Source organism: Temnothorax americanus, unplaced genomic scaffold, assembly GCF_048541705.1.
Source record: "Temnothorax americanus isolate GAGA-0224 unplaced genomic scaffold, ASM4854170v1 Scaffold10, whole genome shotgun sequence".
Taxonomy (NCBI): domain Eukaryota; kingdom Metazoa; phylum Arthropoda; class Insecta; order Hymenoptera; family Formicidae; genus Temnothorax; species Temnothorax americanus.
In genome coordinates, this window is record NW_027509231.1 from 3,140,163 (window position 1) to 3,154,614 (window position 14,452).

General features: G+C 40.1%; 5 protein-coding genes across 8 annotated transcripts; 3 read left to right on the top strand and 2 right to left on the bottom strand.

Annotated features, from left to right (window-relative positions):
• The first annotated feature begins 147 nt into the window (after nt 1-147).
• Nucleotides 148-1,942, top strand: LOC143901401 (integrator complex subunit 15). 3 transcript variants are annotated; one of them, XM_077413695.1, is made up of 4 exons: nt 148-372; nt 633-1,254; nt 1,345-1,646; nt 1,751-1,942. In XM_077413695.1, the coding sequence occupies exons 1-4, from the start codon at nt 279-281 to the stop codon at nt 1,837-1,839; spliced, it is 1,107 nt and encodes a 368-aa protein (XP_077269821.1). In that variant the 5' UTR covers nt 148-278; the 3' UTR covers nt 1,840-1,942. The 3 variants fall into 3 exon arrangements, with proteins under 3 accessions (XP_077269821.1, XP_077269830.1, XP_077269841.1); XM_077413704.1 differs by having other exon boundaries at nt 148-357; XM_077413715.1 differs by having other exon boundaries at nt 217-357; nt 649-1,254.
• LOC143901411 (ribosomal RNA-processing protein 7 homolog A) lies at nt 1,935-3,252 on the bottom strand. Of its 2 annotated transcripts, none has more exons than XM_077413730.1 (4): nt 3,000-3,252; nt 2,601-2,933; nt 2,216-2,524; nt 1,935-2,142 (listed from the first exon to the last, which is right to left on the bottom strand). In XM_077413730.1, the coding sequence occupies exons 1-4, from the start codon at nt 3,040-3,042 to the stop codon at nt 2,057-2,059; spliced, it is 771 nt and encodes a 256-aa protein (XP_077269856.1). In that variant the 5' UTR covers nt 3,043-3,252; the 3' UTR covers nt 1,935-2,056. The 2 variants fall into 2 exon arrangements, with proteins under 2 accessions (XP_077269856.1, XP_077269862.1); XM_077413736.1 differs by having other exon boundaries at nt 2,228-2,524; nt 3,000-3,248.
• Nucleotides 3,253-3,437: 185 nt separating this feature from the next.
• LOC143901347 (transmembrane protein 145) lies at nt 3,438-6,651 on the top strand. Its single transcript, XM_077413577.1, has 4 exons — nt 3,438-4,548; nt 5,137-5,557; nt 5,636-6,225; nt 6,340-6,651. Exons 1-4 carry the CDS (start codon nt 4,399-4,401, stop codon nt 6,622-6,624), a joined length of 1,446 nt encoding a protein of 481 aa, XP_077269703.1. The 5' UTR covers nt 3,438-4,398; the 3' UTR covers nt 6,625-6,651.
• Nucleotides 6,652-7,135: 484 nt separating this feature from the next.
• Alr (Evr1_Alr domain-containing protein Alr) lies at nt 7,136-8,135 on the bottom strand. Its single transcript, XM_077413762.1, has 2 exons — nt 7,781-8,135; nt 7,136-7,599 (listed from the first exon to the last, which is right to left on the bottom strand). Exons 1-2 carry the CDS (start codon nt 7,862-7,864, stop codon nt 7,204-7,206), a joined length of 480 nt encoding a protein of 159 aa, XP_077269888.1. The 5' UTR covers nt 7,865-8,135; the 3' UTR covers nt 7,136-7,203.
• A 47-nt stretch (nt 8,136-8,182) lies between these two features.
• On the top strand, nt 8,183-14,442 carry LOC143901346 (ATP-dependent RNA helicase DHX30). Its single transcript, XM_077413561.1, has 15 exons — nt 8,183-8,307; nt 8,379-8,648; nt 8,822-8,914; nt 9,152-9,266; nt 9,351-9,425; nt 9,511-9,583; nt 9,879-10,264; nt 10,359-10,546; nt 10,632-11,651; nt 11,793-12,134; nt 12,226-12,470; nt 12,573-12,798; nt 12,881-13,070; nt 13,157-13,230; nt 13,326-14,442. Exons 3-15 carry the CDS (start codon nt 8,865-8,867, stop codon nt 13,534-13,536), a joined length of 3,195 nt encoding a protein of 1,064 aa, XP_077269687.1. The 5' UTR covers nt 8,183-8,307; nt 8,379-8,648; nt 8,822-8,864; the 3' UTR covers nt 13,537-14,442.
• The last annotated feature ends 10 nt before the right edge of the window (nt 14,443-14,452 follow it).

A 14,452-nucleotide genomic window follows, 5' to 3' on the forward strand; every position in this document is an offset into this window, starting at 1 on the left:
CCTACTCGCCGGTGGCGCCACTGCGCGGCGAGGGCCCCACCGGCGGCGTCGGCCGGTGCGCGCACTGCGCGCCACCGCGCGCAGTGCGCGCCGCGTCTCCGCGGCGCAACGACGCGCAGGTCGCGCACCTACTACCCCTCTTCTACATATGTATGCATATATAAAGGCGCGCGCGCACATGATCGCTGTCAAACCGGTCGTCAAACGCTGAAAAGTGAGACGGTCGAGACAGTTTCCTTTGGCATTCGGTACGACAATTGCGCCCGCGTTACGCTACGATGTCCGGGAACGACGTGAAGCAGATACTTAGAAAGCTGGACTTCCCTTACTGCGCCAGGGAAGCTCTGTGCAGAATCGGTACGAGTGGTACAGGTTATCTCGACGCCGCTGGTCCGTTTATTTTAGCTGTGCTCTCTGTATCTCGAAAATGTACCGCGACACACTTGTCTTTAATAATTTTACAATCTTAATGTTATTTACAGCGACGTTTAACGTACTAAAATGTATTTATCTGTTTCAATATTGTGCAGCTAAAATGTACAGATCTGCGTTACACATTTTAATATATCACGACTCTCTCTCTCTCTTTCCCTCTTCGAATATTAAATTTTATTTGTTATTCGTTTGTCAAGAGGTACTCTGCTGCAGGCCGGGCAAGCAAGTGGACCTACAAATGGACTTGATATCGGAGTTTGTGTTCGGAGAGGTGGAGAAGCGGAAGAAACGCAACGTGACAACGGCGATACACGAGCTGCAGCTGATAGACTGCACGAGCGACTTCTTCCAGAGCCCAGGCGGCACTCCCGCGGTGCGCAACGCCCTCTTCCTGTCGCTCTTCCCGGCGGACAGTCCCAGATACAAGATCCTAGGTAACCTGGTGTCGTTCGCGATCGCCACCCAAAACAAGGCGGTCCTAAACGCAGCTGGCATTTGGATGCAGCAGTTGGGCTCCACCTCGCCGCAGAGCGTAGGACTGGCGAGGCACGTGCTCAACGACTACTTCGCGCTCACCCCGAGATCCATCGACAAACTGAAGCAGCTACCCGTACTCGCGCCACATTTCACTGCCAACCTGCTGACGGCGATCGGTGAAGTGTACGAGGACAAAGATCCGCCTACCGAGCTGCTCAGATCGGTAGGCGAGTGGATCGACGAAAATCCGAGTTTACCGTTAACACCCCTGATGGACAATCCGGCACTGCCCACCGGTGGGATTCCGATGACCCCGATAACACCTATAGCAGGCTTGTTCAGGTCATTTCCCATTCCGTAACGACTATAACTTTGCGCGAGGATGACGAACAAAAGCATTTAACGTCGAACCATTTTATCTTTTATCCACAGATGGTGCATATTGAGTCCTCTGCGTAATGACGCTACGGAAAGCACGGAGAGTCGGGAAGAGTCGCGAAAATTTTACTCGAAAGTTCAACAGTTACTCATGGACTCGGTGCTGCGACTGAACAACAGCGGTAGCAACAAGCACGCGATCTCGGCGCAACATTTGGCGTCTACTACTCGGTTATTGACGGCGAATCTGCAAAATCGTCCGAACATCGAAAAAGTCTCGCGTGACCTAGCTATGGAACGACTCGCGCAAGCCGTCAGCGCGGCCATGTCTGCGAACTGCATTTACGGAAATAAACGTGCGTATCTTATACGTATACGTACTTGTAAAATGCATTCGCGCGTACATATTGTAATTATATTACCATATTTTTATACGTATCGTTATTAACGTTCGTTTCAGAGGAACTATTAGCCCTTCTGCAACCACTGTCGTATCAGCACTTTTTGATAGAATGGACGTTACAAACTTATGCGACTAAAGCAGCTTGATACGAGCATGACGACGACGACAGCTGACGGCAATGATGACGATGAATTAATTTAATCGACAATATTCTAAACAATTATTGTTTGTACATAAAAAATAAAATCATTAGGCAATTATATTGTATACAACTTGTTTCGTCAAAAAATAAAGATTCCAACGAATTACAACTGATTTTAATAATTTTACAATCGTCCTAGTTATTTACAACATTTAACGTACCTAAAATGGCTTAAACGTCCGTTTTTGTTTCAATTCCTGCAGTCTTTTTTTATCCAGCTCGAACTTTTTGCGCAACTCCGCTAAATCTTAAAGCAAGATCGTACAGATTAGGCGCATTCTAAATAAAAAAAACCATCGCTCTACGAAGAATTTTGTAACAATTGTACCTACTCTGCTTTTTCGTCTCGCGAATTTGGAAGGTATAGAAATTAAGCAGGTGCTTCTTCTTCTTGCGCTGTTCCTCCTCCCGTTGCACCTTGCTGATGGTAGATTCCTTCCTGGTCGGCGCGAATTTCCCTCTTTTCTTTCCACTCGTTACAGTTATCCAGCCTTCGTCCTTCTCTTCCGCGGCTTTCTCTCGTGCGATACGATTCTGTACTTGCTTGTCGTACAGAGTTACATATTCCTCGATGTCGGTTTTCATTAGTCGCTCGTCGTGCAACGTATCATTATACTCCGTACACCATTCTGTTTGAATAGTTAAAAACAGAGACAGAGATATACTTCTCTTTACAGATTATAAGAGATTATACGAAATACTCACTTTCTAATCCTGTGAGGCACACACATTTGTCGCCGTTCAACGTAATCGCGCGATCTTCCGAAAGTTCCATCGCCCTGTCCAGAGAGGACTCCTTCTTGAAAACGATGTATGCAGTTTTAAACCCTTTCGCGTTTGAAAACGTAACGGACCGTACATCGCCGCAGAGATCGGCGAACGCATGTTTCAGACAATCGGTGGTGGCGTACGGCGGTATATTCAGTACAAAAAGAGTTCTGTTTCTGGGACACTCCGGTTCCTGATTTCTCACGGAGTGCTCCTTGAAAAACAGCTGGTGCTTGTCCGAGCTGTCGGCGTCGAAGCGAATCCATAGCGCTGTAATCCGAAATAACCTCTCGTTTAGACGCGATTCGGGATACACGGTATATAACAACGACTCACTTTTGAAGCTTCTCGCACTCTGTTTACTGGCTTTTGTAACCATCTTTCAAGCCTAACCTCACTGACGCGCACGAATCTAAGATCCGTTTAGCTGAATTAATGTACGTACACTCTCTGTATTTAAAGCGAAATGTTATGTTATATGTTTTGGTGGTTCCGTCTAATTTCTACAGGTAGGGAAAACGGAATCTAGGATTACTAAACAACGTTCGACAAACCGAAACCTGCTCCCGTCTCCCGTCCGCGGCTCGACAACGTGCGTCGCAGTGCTATCCGGTATCACGTGACATGGAACAGAAATAGATTATAAATCTGAATACGATTTCGCGCGTATATTTCTAATTTGCAATTATATATCATAAAGGCGTGCAATGAACTGAAAATAAAGGACTCGACTATTCGAAACCAGAAAACTCCGACTTGTAATTATATTCTCTTGATTTTATTATAAACAAATATATAATTAGATTTTTCTGATTTTTGTCATTATTCTATTTCTATTTCATAATTGTATTATTCTTTTAATATTGTACTGTATTATTTTTTAAATAATTATATAATATATCATAACTTATCGGGGGAGAGCAAAATAATCTTTAAATCTGAATGTTGATCTTTTATTTGCTTTCGAGCAATAATTCTTTTAAATTCTATTTTTTTCTATTTTTTTCTCTAAAAACAGTTAATAAAATAGCACGTTATACTACAGCGAGTGCATTTGTTATTTCTTCGTCGTTGTATTGCAAGTAATCAATTCGATCAATCGTGGAGAACGCGACGCGTTGCAAATGCATACTACATGCTGCGCAAGCGACATGCACGCAAATGTCAGGGACACGCGAGCAATTAGCGTACATATATATATATATATATATATATATATATATACTGTACTCAAAAATATTCCTTTTCGTCCTTCATCTACGTTCTTCGACAGATAAAAATTTCGCTCTTCCTCGCTCTAAGATCTGACACATCTACAATTATCCCGTTCTACAAAAAGCGCTGGAGTAATAAACAATCCAAATAATAAAGTAATTATAGAGCAATTAAAGTAAGTTTTTAGCCCTGCTATTATTTTAATTATATTTCCCGCAGACCTGCGGTCGAAACACGTATGGAAAAGGAAACAGAAAAATTAGAGGAAAAACATATAGAAAGTTAGGAACACATAGAAGTAAAGGGGGAATCTATATGATAGCGCGAAATTTCGAGCACGAAAGGGTTGTTCTCCCTTTTTCTTTTTTTTTCCCTCTTTTACAACAGCAATCTCGCGAATGTCGACCCGTTTCGCGTGCGAATAATCAAATCGATATACGAGTCATGGCACCGGGAAATATTGATCAAAGCGGCCGCACGCGGCCGCTGACAGTATGCGTCCGTAACGATTGCGGTAGTTATGTGCGGAGGAACGCTCGTCGCACGAGCGTCGCGCACTCGGAACTCGGTGAAGCTGGTCTTTCTGCTGCTGCTCTTCTCGATCGCGCACCCGCCGTTGCTCCGACACGCCGATGCCAAAATACTCGAGGGCGACCTGATAACACACGAAGTAACTACCAGGATGGAATCGATTTTATGGAACGTGAAATGGAAACGCGCGAGTCGCGCGTTTTAGCGGCGCGGCGTTTCGATCCACGGCTTCGCGCGGGCGGCTCTTGCACGAATCAATATTATTGCGCGTACGTGTACGAGCAAAATCGAGTTTCCACCTAGCGTTAACGAAAAATAACCGAGTGAATTTTTATTGAGCGAGTGCGATTTGAAATAGAGCAGACGAGAGTTAACGTTAAAGTAACAACTCCGGAAGGATAAAGTCCTCGTTCTTTCTTAGTTATTTAAGTATTGTTTTGACAATAAACGTTTGAATATTTTAACATTTTAATGATCCGCAAATCGAAAAGACTGAAAGATTTATAATTGATGTATTTTTAAAATTATTGCGCGTGGTTTTGCAATTAATATTGTCTTGCATATCTTTACAATGGATAGGCAATTGTATTTAGATGTAGGCAATAATGCTGATCGATGCATAAGCCGCTTTTAAATGTTACCGTTTCGTAGAACGAGTTCTAATGACTCATAAAATCGCTCAAAGAAATAACATATGACAAATATCTGAATACCGTGATTTTTTCAGAACTGGGCATTCGTCGCGAGATTCTGTTTTCTAACAGAAAGCGGTACTTTTCGGTATCACTTTGAATTGGGAGGCGAAGAACGCAATCTAAACCTCCTGCTGTACTACGATGGAGCACACCAATGGCCCACCGTCTATCCTTCCAACAAGACATGCCGGGAGAAAGAGAGTATTCTCAACATCCACTACGGTCAAATAATACCGCTGAACACGTCGTGGCTATCGTCGGGATGCGTGGAGGACGACGACGGTGTCCGATGCGACAGCCAGAGGAGATTCATCTCGGCCCGGCCGAGATGGTGGTTCATAGTTTTAGCCGACTGCTCTTCCACGAAAGGCCTGAACGTCACGTACTGGATATCGCTGACCAACGCGGCGCCCGGCGCATTCTGGAAGGAACACTTCTCCGCAGACGAATTCTGCAAGTAATTTGACTTTCACGAAAATCGGCGAGTCTCAGAGTAGCGTTTCCTTAATTGCGCCCGTTTCCGGTTTCCAGACATACTGCCGCTGCTGATACCGATCGCCTGCATGTACCTGATATTCATCGTCCTTGGTTTCCACATAGCGCTGCAACTGCGCTCCAGGAGGCTGCTACATATATCCTACAAACTGTTCGTCGCCTCCTTGGTGTGTCAATTATTAGGGGTGTCGTGCGAGCTTTACAGTTACGTCAATCTTGGTCTGAGAGGAATGCCAGCGATGAACGCATATCTGTTGAGCCAGCTCTCGGAAGCGTGTTCCGAGACCCTGTACACAGTTCTCATGCTGCTGCTCGCTATCGGTTACACAGTTACCAAAAGTGTCCTTACATCGTCGCAAATCCGATGGCTTGCAATATTCATCGGTAGTACTGCCATTTGTCAAATGTCGCTGTATATATATCAGTCTGAGGTATTCGATCCAGGATTGGTGTTATACATTTACGAGTCGCCACCGGGCTACGGTCTAATAGCGCTGAAATTGATCGCCTGGTTCGTGTTTGTCACTCGTTGCTTCAAGACTATCAGAAAATTGAATACGAAGCTCCACTTCTACACTTCGCTACTTCTCTTGGGATCCGTGTGGTTTCTCTTTCACCCATTAACGGTACGCATATATATTAACAATTATTTTTCTTGAAATAATTTTTAATTACACTTAAATTCTACATAATAAATATGCTGTAAAAATAAAACATCCTTTTTTTTTTTATTTTTACAGGTATTAATCAACACTATATTCGTGGACGAATGGGTGAGAGAGAGCATGGCCAAAGGAAGTTCCCTTTTCATTGTCTTCGTGGGTCACATAATGTTTTTATATGTAACTCGACCATCTGTGAACAATAAACGTTTTCCATTTCACATTAGAACATTCCAAGTTGTACCCATAGGTGGTCAAGGGCAGGATCACAGCTACGAGCCTGGTCCTCGAACTGCAGTTACCGCATTTACTATCGCACGGACACCGCTTACTTTAGTCGATCACTACGATAGGCGTAGATAGAAAAAATAGCGAACAGAGACGTGCAACCACAGGTGGAACGCACTATTATTAAAGTGACTATTGAAGAAAAGCAATGGATGGCTAGTGAAAAAAAAAATTTTTGTAATATCGGTATATTTTTTTACTATACATGATACGGTGCAACAAATGTGCACATTTTTGCATTGTACTTATCGAGATGGAAATCCCAATTTAGATAGTAGAATAATGTTAATAATAATACTGAATTGTCGTTGGCAAACATTTGTATATAAGTAGTTTCGAATCTGTACAATTTTTCTCTTATCACAAAGATATTTATAATAAAGTGCATAATGCAATTTTACTCCCGTCTCTTATTTTGTAACTTTATTCCCATCTCTTATAGTAGATTTACTATTACTTTTCCAGGAAGAAAACAGAACTTGGAAAGCCTTTTAAGTACATATATCGCTATTAATTTCGTATTTTCTTACGTACGCGTCGTACCGTCGAATCTAAGAGCAATGTCCAATGAAAAAATCTACAACAATTATTTATACAATAATTCGTATTGTATTCAGGTCCCATTGTACATTCTAAAACTATTATTGCTACTTATCAATCGCAAGAACCATCCAGCCAACCGTCTCTCCATCTCTGATTTACTAGTTTACAATTAAATTCTGGTTTCCCGAGCTTCTTGTTGACTTCATTGTGAATTCTGCATAGCCATTGACTCAATTTTTCCTGCGACCCGGTCTCCGGCGGCGAGTGTTTCAATTGCTCCTGCAGGTCCTCCGCGCATACGTTGCAAGGATAAAATTTTGAAAACGTGTGAAAGAAGCTGTTCATGTCAGACTTTTGTCTCTCGTTCGGTTGATCGGGATAGTACGCCGCCATGGTGTGCAAGAAGCCCCAGGTCTTCGAGCCCAACTCATCCTTGTCTAAAGGGCAATCGTCTCGAGTACCGCCGTTCCTGGCATTCGGTGTTTGGTCCTGTTTCTTCTGTGCTCCCTGATGAAAAATATAATTTGTAAAATTTATATCGCGATAAATTTTCTTGCAAAACAGTGATAAAAAGCAAGAACAATTGTCGCGCAGGAATGTCTGGCGAAATAAGACCGGACACTTGAGCAATAAGGCGACGAAATTCACGGCAATCGTCAACGAATTTGTCAATAAATTGCCGGCCCACCTTCTCCGAGTCGTAGACTTCCTTCTGGCGTTTCGCCCACGTCCGGAAGTCCACGCAAGCGCGACACGGCTTCTCGGACGACATCCTCTCGCGCTCGGTCCGCGAAGATCCTCAAGTGTCACCGCAGGCAAGTTAACGTAGCTCTCACGTGCCGCGTGCGACATAACCTCCCGTTTCGCTCGCGAGACGAAGGCTCCCGACGGCTCCGAGGGCTCTTATCCTTGCGTTCGCGCGTTTAAATCACCCATTACGCAATCACGCAATCGAAACGAAATGCACTTGTGACGATAAACGGCATGTCTTCATAATACTGGAATTTTTACACGACTGCCGCTCTCGCCGCGGACGAGCCACTCCATAACGTAACCTAACCTGACCCGACCTAACCTAACCCAAGGCTGAGCTGATGCAAACTTCGGAGTTCGGAGCGCTAGTATACCGGGTGGCGCACGAAAATGTCGCGTCAATCAATAGTAATTTCCATATTGGTGTCGAAAGACCGACGATTGCTGTTGTATGTTACACACGTGAGATTTTATTTCTTATTTTGTAGATTGTACTCTCCATATAGGAAATACAATGCCAATTACTTTTACAGGCAGCAAATCTTTTGTTACCGGCGTCAAGCTCGACAGCACAGCCTCGACTACATATTTATGCGCCACGTTGTATTTTTCGCGTAATTTCTGCTTTCTGCGTTAACGAGAGCATTATTAGAGCGTCGGGATAACACATATAACCGGCACGTTTTGGATAAAAAAAATCAGCGCTTGCTCTATGCGAATGACTATTTCGACGATATTTCCTCGTGACGTGCAAGCACTGCCACAAACGTTTGGAATCATTCCGTTCGCTTTGATCGTAGGGGGTAAGTGTGTCTATAACCTCCACGGTGACCACGTGAAGGTGAACCTCGAGGTGAACTGATCTGACTTGACCGATGATCGAGATAGATACAAGTTGATTTTTAATTCCTCGTGCTTGTCAGACTGGACTTGTTTAAATCTTTAGCATATTCTGGAAATATATTTCTTTTTTTAGAGAGTAAATATAGACGGAATAAGGGGATATACACAAAGAAGCAATGTCAGGATCATTTCTAGTACTTTCTGGGCGAAGAACAACGTATAGCTGGTATATAACAATGATGTTATTCTATTAAACTTTCACATATTCCTCAATCTTAGTATTGCTAATTTGTCGCGGTTACTTGGCGATTGCTAAAAGAGATTTAGTTTCATTTGTGTGCTAGCGTCGACGAAGCAGTTGGATTAAAGTTCTGAAAATAGAATTTGTAATATTAATTTAAGTTGTAATGGATTGTTTATATAATTTATGTGTATAAGAATAAATTAAATAACTTTATTATAGGCTTCAACAGTGCCGTGTGGCGCATTTACATAAAAATGTGATTAAAGACTCGCATATACACAGCGCAGCGCAATACTGTGTTTCTGTGAAAGACAAAGATAAACATTTATCTCAGGTATGTTTAAAGATACTAACTGTACGAGTATTTTGAGGATAATCTTCCCGAAAAAAAATCTATTTTGTCATTTTAATATTGTAGGTGAAAGATTATGCATATAAAAATGTGGGAACTAAAAGTTTACATGCAGACGTTAATCTGGAAAAATTTACAGAGGTAAGCAGTTCATAATGAATCGTAAATATTACAAGTGCATTCGGAATAAAATTTCGATTATTAAAGAGAACAAAAATTTTCATAGCAAAGCCTCGATGCATTTGAAGACAAGCACGGTAGATCTCAGAGGATTAATAAGGAAGCTGTAATCCAAAAAAGTATGTATAAATCATTTTTCCAATACAAGATTATTTAAAATCTAGCGAATAGAAGCTAAACTAGAAATAATTTGCAATTGACGTACAGTGCAAGATTTATCTTTTATGTATATTAAATTTTATATTTGTCTTTCTTGACAAGTATACATATATTAGTTATCTCAAGTACAAAATATTTCTGTTGTTAATGTAACTTCATAAGTAAATTTATTATACGATTATAATTTACTGCACAATTTATGGTCAGCCATTTTCATCAATTTGTTCTGCATAATAAAATTACTGAAAATTGCAGAAATGGAACGCTTGTACCCAGATCCAAAATCTTCTTTGACGTCTATTTATACAATACTAAGTCATGAACTTAACGACCAAACAGTTTTAACTACAAAGGCTAAAAAAGTTACCGTGAATAGATCTAATGTATGGGAAGTTACTTTTAACGTCAAATGGCCGGAAGTTATGTCCTTTAAAGAAATTGCTAAAACCAAAGTACTCGCTTCCAAAAATGCAGCTTGGAAATGCTTGCAATGGTTAGAGACAAATGGCAAATTGAAAAACGGCAAACCGATTGTCTATAATGATGAGGAAATGAAGAATATACGATTAAAGCCTGTCGAATTAAGCGTTGCTCCCGAAATTTTAAACGATATGTCAGACTTGATCAAGACTTACGACACGGTAAAATGTTGCATTACAATTTTTAACGTATAACAATACATATATTTTATTAATATATTTAATATTTGACGATTTTAATATGCGCGATATTCAGGAAATACATAATATAGTGGTCGAAAATACTTTCAATGCTCACAATGCACTGAGTCGGACTACGACTAACGTCCATCCAATAATAGGACTAGATGCTGACAAGGATGGTTTCTTCCGTAATAAAACATTGAAAGACAGATTGGAAAAACGCACCGATCACGCCGTCACTTTACCAATCCATGAGTTCAAGTATGAAAGATGCTTGTTTCATATTTTACGTGTACATATATAATGTGCTTCGTAATTTTCTAAGTATACGTTATTTATTTCGCAGGGATGAAATTATCTCCAAACTGGAAAACAATCGAGTCCTATTAATAGAAGGCGATACAGGTTGCGGTAAAACTACACAAGTTCCTCAATTTATATTGGACACTTTCGCACAGAACGGGAATGCTACAGATTGCAATATATTGGTATCGGAGCCACGTAGAATCTCGGCGATCTCTCTCGCAGATCGTGTCGCGTACGAAAGAAACGAGAGCGTCGGGGACGTTGTGGGTTTTCACGTGAGATTAGAATATTCATTGCCGAAGGAACTCGGTGCGATAGTTTTTTGCACCACCGGTATACTATTGAGAAAAATGCAGAGCAATCCTGGTTTACAAGGGTGCTCGCACGTGATTTTGGATGAGGCACACGAACGTCAGATCGATACCGATATGCTGATGATTCTGCTCAAGAGAGCTCTGAAGAAAAATCCCAATTTAAAAGTACTGATAATGTCGGCGACTATAAATGCGCACAAGTTTCAACAGTATTTCGATTGTCCCGCTGTACGAGTACCGGGTAGATTGTATTCTGTAAAAATGCATTTCTTGGAGGATATCGAACACCTACCAAATATCCAAAGATACAGAACATACGCGATGAAGGATCGCTATGACGATGAAGCTGAAAAACTTTCTGTTGATTTTGGGAAAGTAGTACAGATTATAAAATGGATCTCGTCGCATAAGCCGCCCGGTGCTATTTTGTGCTTCTTACCAGGATGGCATGAAATCACGAAGGTGCAGAGCCTGCTCGAGGATACGTCGTCCTATAAAGAGAATCAATTGATTTTGCCGATGCATTCCAAAGTATCGCACAACGAACAGCGTAAAATCTTTCAGCCTACACCGGCGGGTGTGCGGAAAATTATCTTGGCCACGGACATTGCTGAAACAGGCATTACGGTTAGCGATGTGGTTTATGTTGTGGATGCTGCCATACGAAAAGAATCGCGATGGGACAATAACAAAGATTTACCTTACATAAGCAATCGTTGGATCTCTCGGGCGAACATTCTACAGAGGTAATTATCGAGACAAGTAAATATGTCGCACTGTTATAAAATTACGTTATTCCAATTTGAGGGAAGAAGCATAATTATTTAAAAAATTGCATTTAAATGCCATTTAAAAAAATATTTTACAGACAACAATTTGTTATACAGGAAAGGGAGAGCTGGACGAGTTAAACCTGGCGAAAGTTATCACTTAATCTCAAAAGAAGATTACGAGAAATTGGAGGCGCATCCAGTACCGCAGTTGCTGTGCAATCCGTTGGAAAAAGTAATTCTTGACAGTAAAACATATACGGACGAGAAGGCGGAGGAATTTCTAGGTGGAATGCTGGAACCGCCTACACCGACCGCAATACGGAAGGCGGTAAGATCTTTAGTGGATCTCGGAGTTATGGATAATGAGGAGAATCTTACAGCTCTAGGTAAACGAATGGCACTATTCCCAATGTATCCCAAGTTTAGTAAAGCCATGGTATATTCTGCCATCTTCAGGTAAGTTTAAATAGTTAATTTCAACATTAATTTGCATCAGTCATTTTCCGATTATTTGTCTATATTATAAGTGTTTTCGTTTCAACAATAGCTGCGTACATCCTATGATAACGATAGCCAGTATTTTCTCTGGTGAAGATAGTTTGTTTTACAATGTACTGGATCAAAAGCTTCAAATCAGGGAAAATAAAAGATTATTCTCTCCAGCCAGCGATCATATCGCGATGGCTTGGATGTTTAAGCAATGGTTCACATATAGTGAAACAAGTCCGCACCTAATAACGAAATTTTGTAGAGATATGAGGCTTCGACCGCTCAGAATACAAATACTGAGTCGTAAGTAATATTATTGTACAATATAAGTTAATACTATATGCATTCAATCAAATTCTTTATTTCATCGATAGATCTTTTTTAAACCACATCATAATTTTGCAGAAATACGAAATACATATATCCAACAGTTGATCGAATGTCGCCTATTGACCAAAGATACGTTGCATTTCGATTGCAATAAATCCAACATTGTAGCAAATAAATTTGAAAGTAACGACGAACTAGTCCGAGCTGTATTGTATGGTGCTACGCAGCAATTGGTAGAACATAAAGACATGGGATTTAAAAACGGAATCATGAGAAAGGGCGTTAACGAACTCCGAACACAGTAAGTGAATTTTGTGTAATCGCGGACGCAAATTATTTAGAAGCAATGTATAGTCATTTTATTTGTAATCTCATTCTTACAGAGGTTGCGCTAAGGTTGTAATTTCGGGGGAAAGTGTTAATTACAAGCGAAAAGTTTGGCCGAGTTCTTTCTTGACGTATTTTAATGCTGCACACTGCGATATAAGACGTAGCACGGTAATTCGTGAAACAAGCATGATATCACCTTTGACAGTATTACTTTTTAATCAACGAAAGGCTCAATGTTATAAGGTAATTAAATAATTTAATCTCGTGATTAAGCACAACAGCGTAGTGGAGTAGGCAACATTATACAATTTATATTTCATGATTTTTAGCTGGATGACGACAAAACAGAAATTGTGATTAATGTTAATGCGCTACATACTTTAAGATTTGTTTGCAACAAAGAGTGAGTATTTCTGTATCTTTCTTTTTTTTGTTTAATATATAGTAAGTAGTAGTATATAATAATCTGTGTGCTTAAATCTTTGTTTTTTTTTCTAGAACTGCTGATGTGCTTTTGAAATTTAGAGGCGTTATGTGGTCTGTAGTGCAGTACATGTTGGAGACACAAGGATACGTTGACGATAGAAATAATCTTAGTTCGAGACAAGTGTATGAGTACAAAGAGAAATTATTCAAAACTCTTGCAGAGCTCCTGCACACGTCGGCTAAACCTATAGAAGATGCTGCAGAAAAAATCTCTTTAGCTTAAATATGTATAATATGATAAATGTACATAATAACAATAATTTTAAAATTGTAACACTATTTCACTTGATATAGCGTTATTTATGATTTATTATTATTATTATTAGGGACCTGTTGTATGTATATTTGTATACAAATTGACAGAATGTATATTTGATAGAGTTAAAAAATAAGTAATAAATTATGTAATCATTAATAAAAAATAATGTTAAATTCTTTGCCGATAAGTATAACTCCTCTCCTCTATTTCCACTTCTCGGTGTCGCGTGCTCGGTTTTCGCGATCAATCTATGAAAAATTGAAGTTACCAAAGTTGTAAAAAAAAAAAAAAAAAAGAATATAATTAGTCAGGAGAATATAATTTAGAGATGAGAGGTATCATTAATTGAAATTTCAAGAATTAAAATTGCAAATCAAGACCCATGTATAAATGTTACGACTAATTATACTTACATGAATACACTGATGAATTTTTATGACAGGAAGGATGTAGAATACACATGTTTGCAAGAGTAATACACGTTAAATATTGCATCTTTCCCATTAACAGTTTCTTTTATAAAATAGTAAGAATTTGTTATACATATATATGTACAATCACAATGTGATGCTTTTCGCAACTAGAACAACAACGTCGCTTCGATTAAATGCTACGAGATGCTCAACAATGTTTTGTCACTCTATAAAAAAAGTCGGAATTGTCATTTGATATATATTAATAGACGCATGCAGCTCTCAAATCTGTTTGATGAATATGAAATTTTCTTTTGTGCGAAGCGTTCTTGACGAACCCGAAACCTACCGACACCAACTCACGCCGAAGTGGCCGAGTATAATTATAAAAATTTGTTTCCATAATCTTTTATGCTACGTTACGATCGTTTTACGAGCATTTGGACAAGGTACAGAACCCGATTCAA

What these genes read in the sequence shown, in the direction of transcription:
- LOC143901401 (XM_077413695.1), top strand. Translation starts at nt 279, where the DNA reads ATGTCCGGGAACGACGTGAAGCAGATACTTAGAAAGCTGGACTTCCCT. An exon ending in AATCGGTACGAGTGGTACAG is followed by an intron (nt 373 to 632) that starts GTTATCTCGACG and finishes TCGTTTGTCAAG; the next exon opens with AGGTACTCTGCTGCAGGCCG. An exon ending in CTGCATTTACGGAAATAAAC is followed by an intron (nt 1,647 to 1,750) that starts GTGCGTATCTTA and finishes CGTTCGTTTCAG; the next exon opens with AGGAACTATTAGCCCTTCTG.
- LOC143901411 (XM_077413730.1), bottom strand. Translation starts at nt 3,042, where the DNA reads ATGGTTACAAAAGCCAGTAAACAGAGTGCGAGAAGCTTCAAAA. An exon ending in GAGTGCGAGAAGCTTCAAAA is followed by an intron (nt 2,934 to 2,999) that starts GTGAGTCGTTGT and finishes TTCGGATTACAG; the next exon opens with CGCTATGGATTCGCTTCGAC. An exon ending in GTGCCTCACAGGATTAGAAA is followed by an intron (nt 2,525 to 2,600) that starts GTGAGTATTTCG and finishes CTATTCAAACAG; the next exon opens with AATGGTGTACGGAGTATAAT.
- LOC143901347 (XM_077413577.1), top strand. Translation starts at nt 4,399, where the DNA reads ATGTGCGGAGGAACGCTCGTCGCACGAGCGTCGCGCACTCGGAACTCG. An exon ending in GCGACCTGATAACACACGAA is followed by an intron (nt 4,549 to 5,136) that starts GTAACTACCAGG and finishes TGATTTTTTCAG; the next exon opens with AACTGGGCATTCGTCGCGAG. An exon ending in TTCTCTTTCACCCATTAACG is followed by an intron (nt 6,226 to 6,339) that starts GTACGCATATAT and finishes TTATTTTTACAG; the next exon opens with GTATTAATCAACACTATATT.
- Alr (XM_077413762.1), bottom strand. Translation starts at nt 7,864, where the DNA reads ATGTCGTCCGAGAAGCCGTGTCGCGCTTGCGTGGACTTCCGGACGTGG. An exon ending in AAGTCTACGACTCGGAGAAG is followed by an intron (nt 7,600 to 7,780) that starts GTGGGCCGGCAA and finishes ATTTTTCATCAG; the next exon opens with GGAGCACAGAAGAAACAGGA.
- LOC143901346 (XM_077413561.1), top strand. Translation starts at nt 8,865, where the DNA reads ATGTCAGGATCATTTCTAGTACTTTCTGGGCGAAGAACAACGTATAGC. An exon ending in ATCTGGAAAAATTTACAGAG is followed by an intron (nt 9,426 to 9,510) that starts GTAAGCAGTTCA and finishes AAATTTTCATAG; the next exon opens with CAAAGCCTCGATGCATTTGA. An exon ending in CAGAATACAAATACTGAGTC is followed by an intron (nt 12,471 to 12,572) that starts GTAAGTAATATT and finishes ATAATTTTGCAG; the next exon opens with AAATACGAAATACATATATC.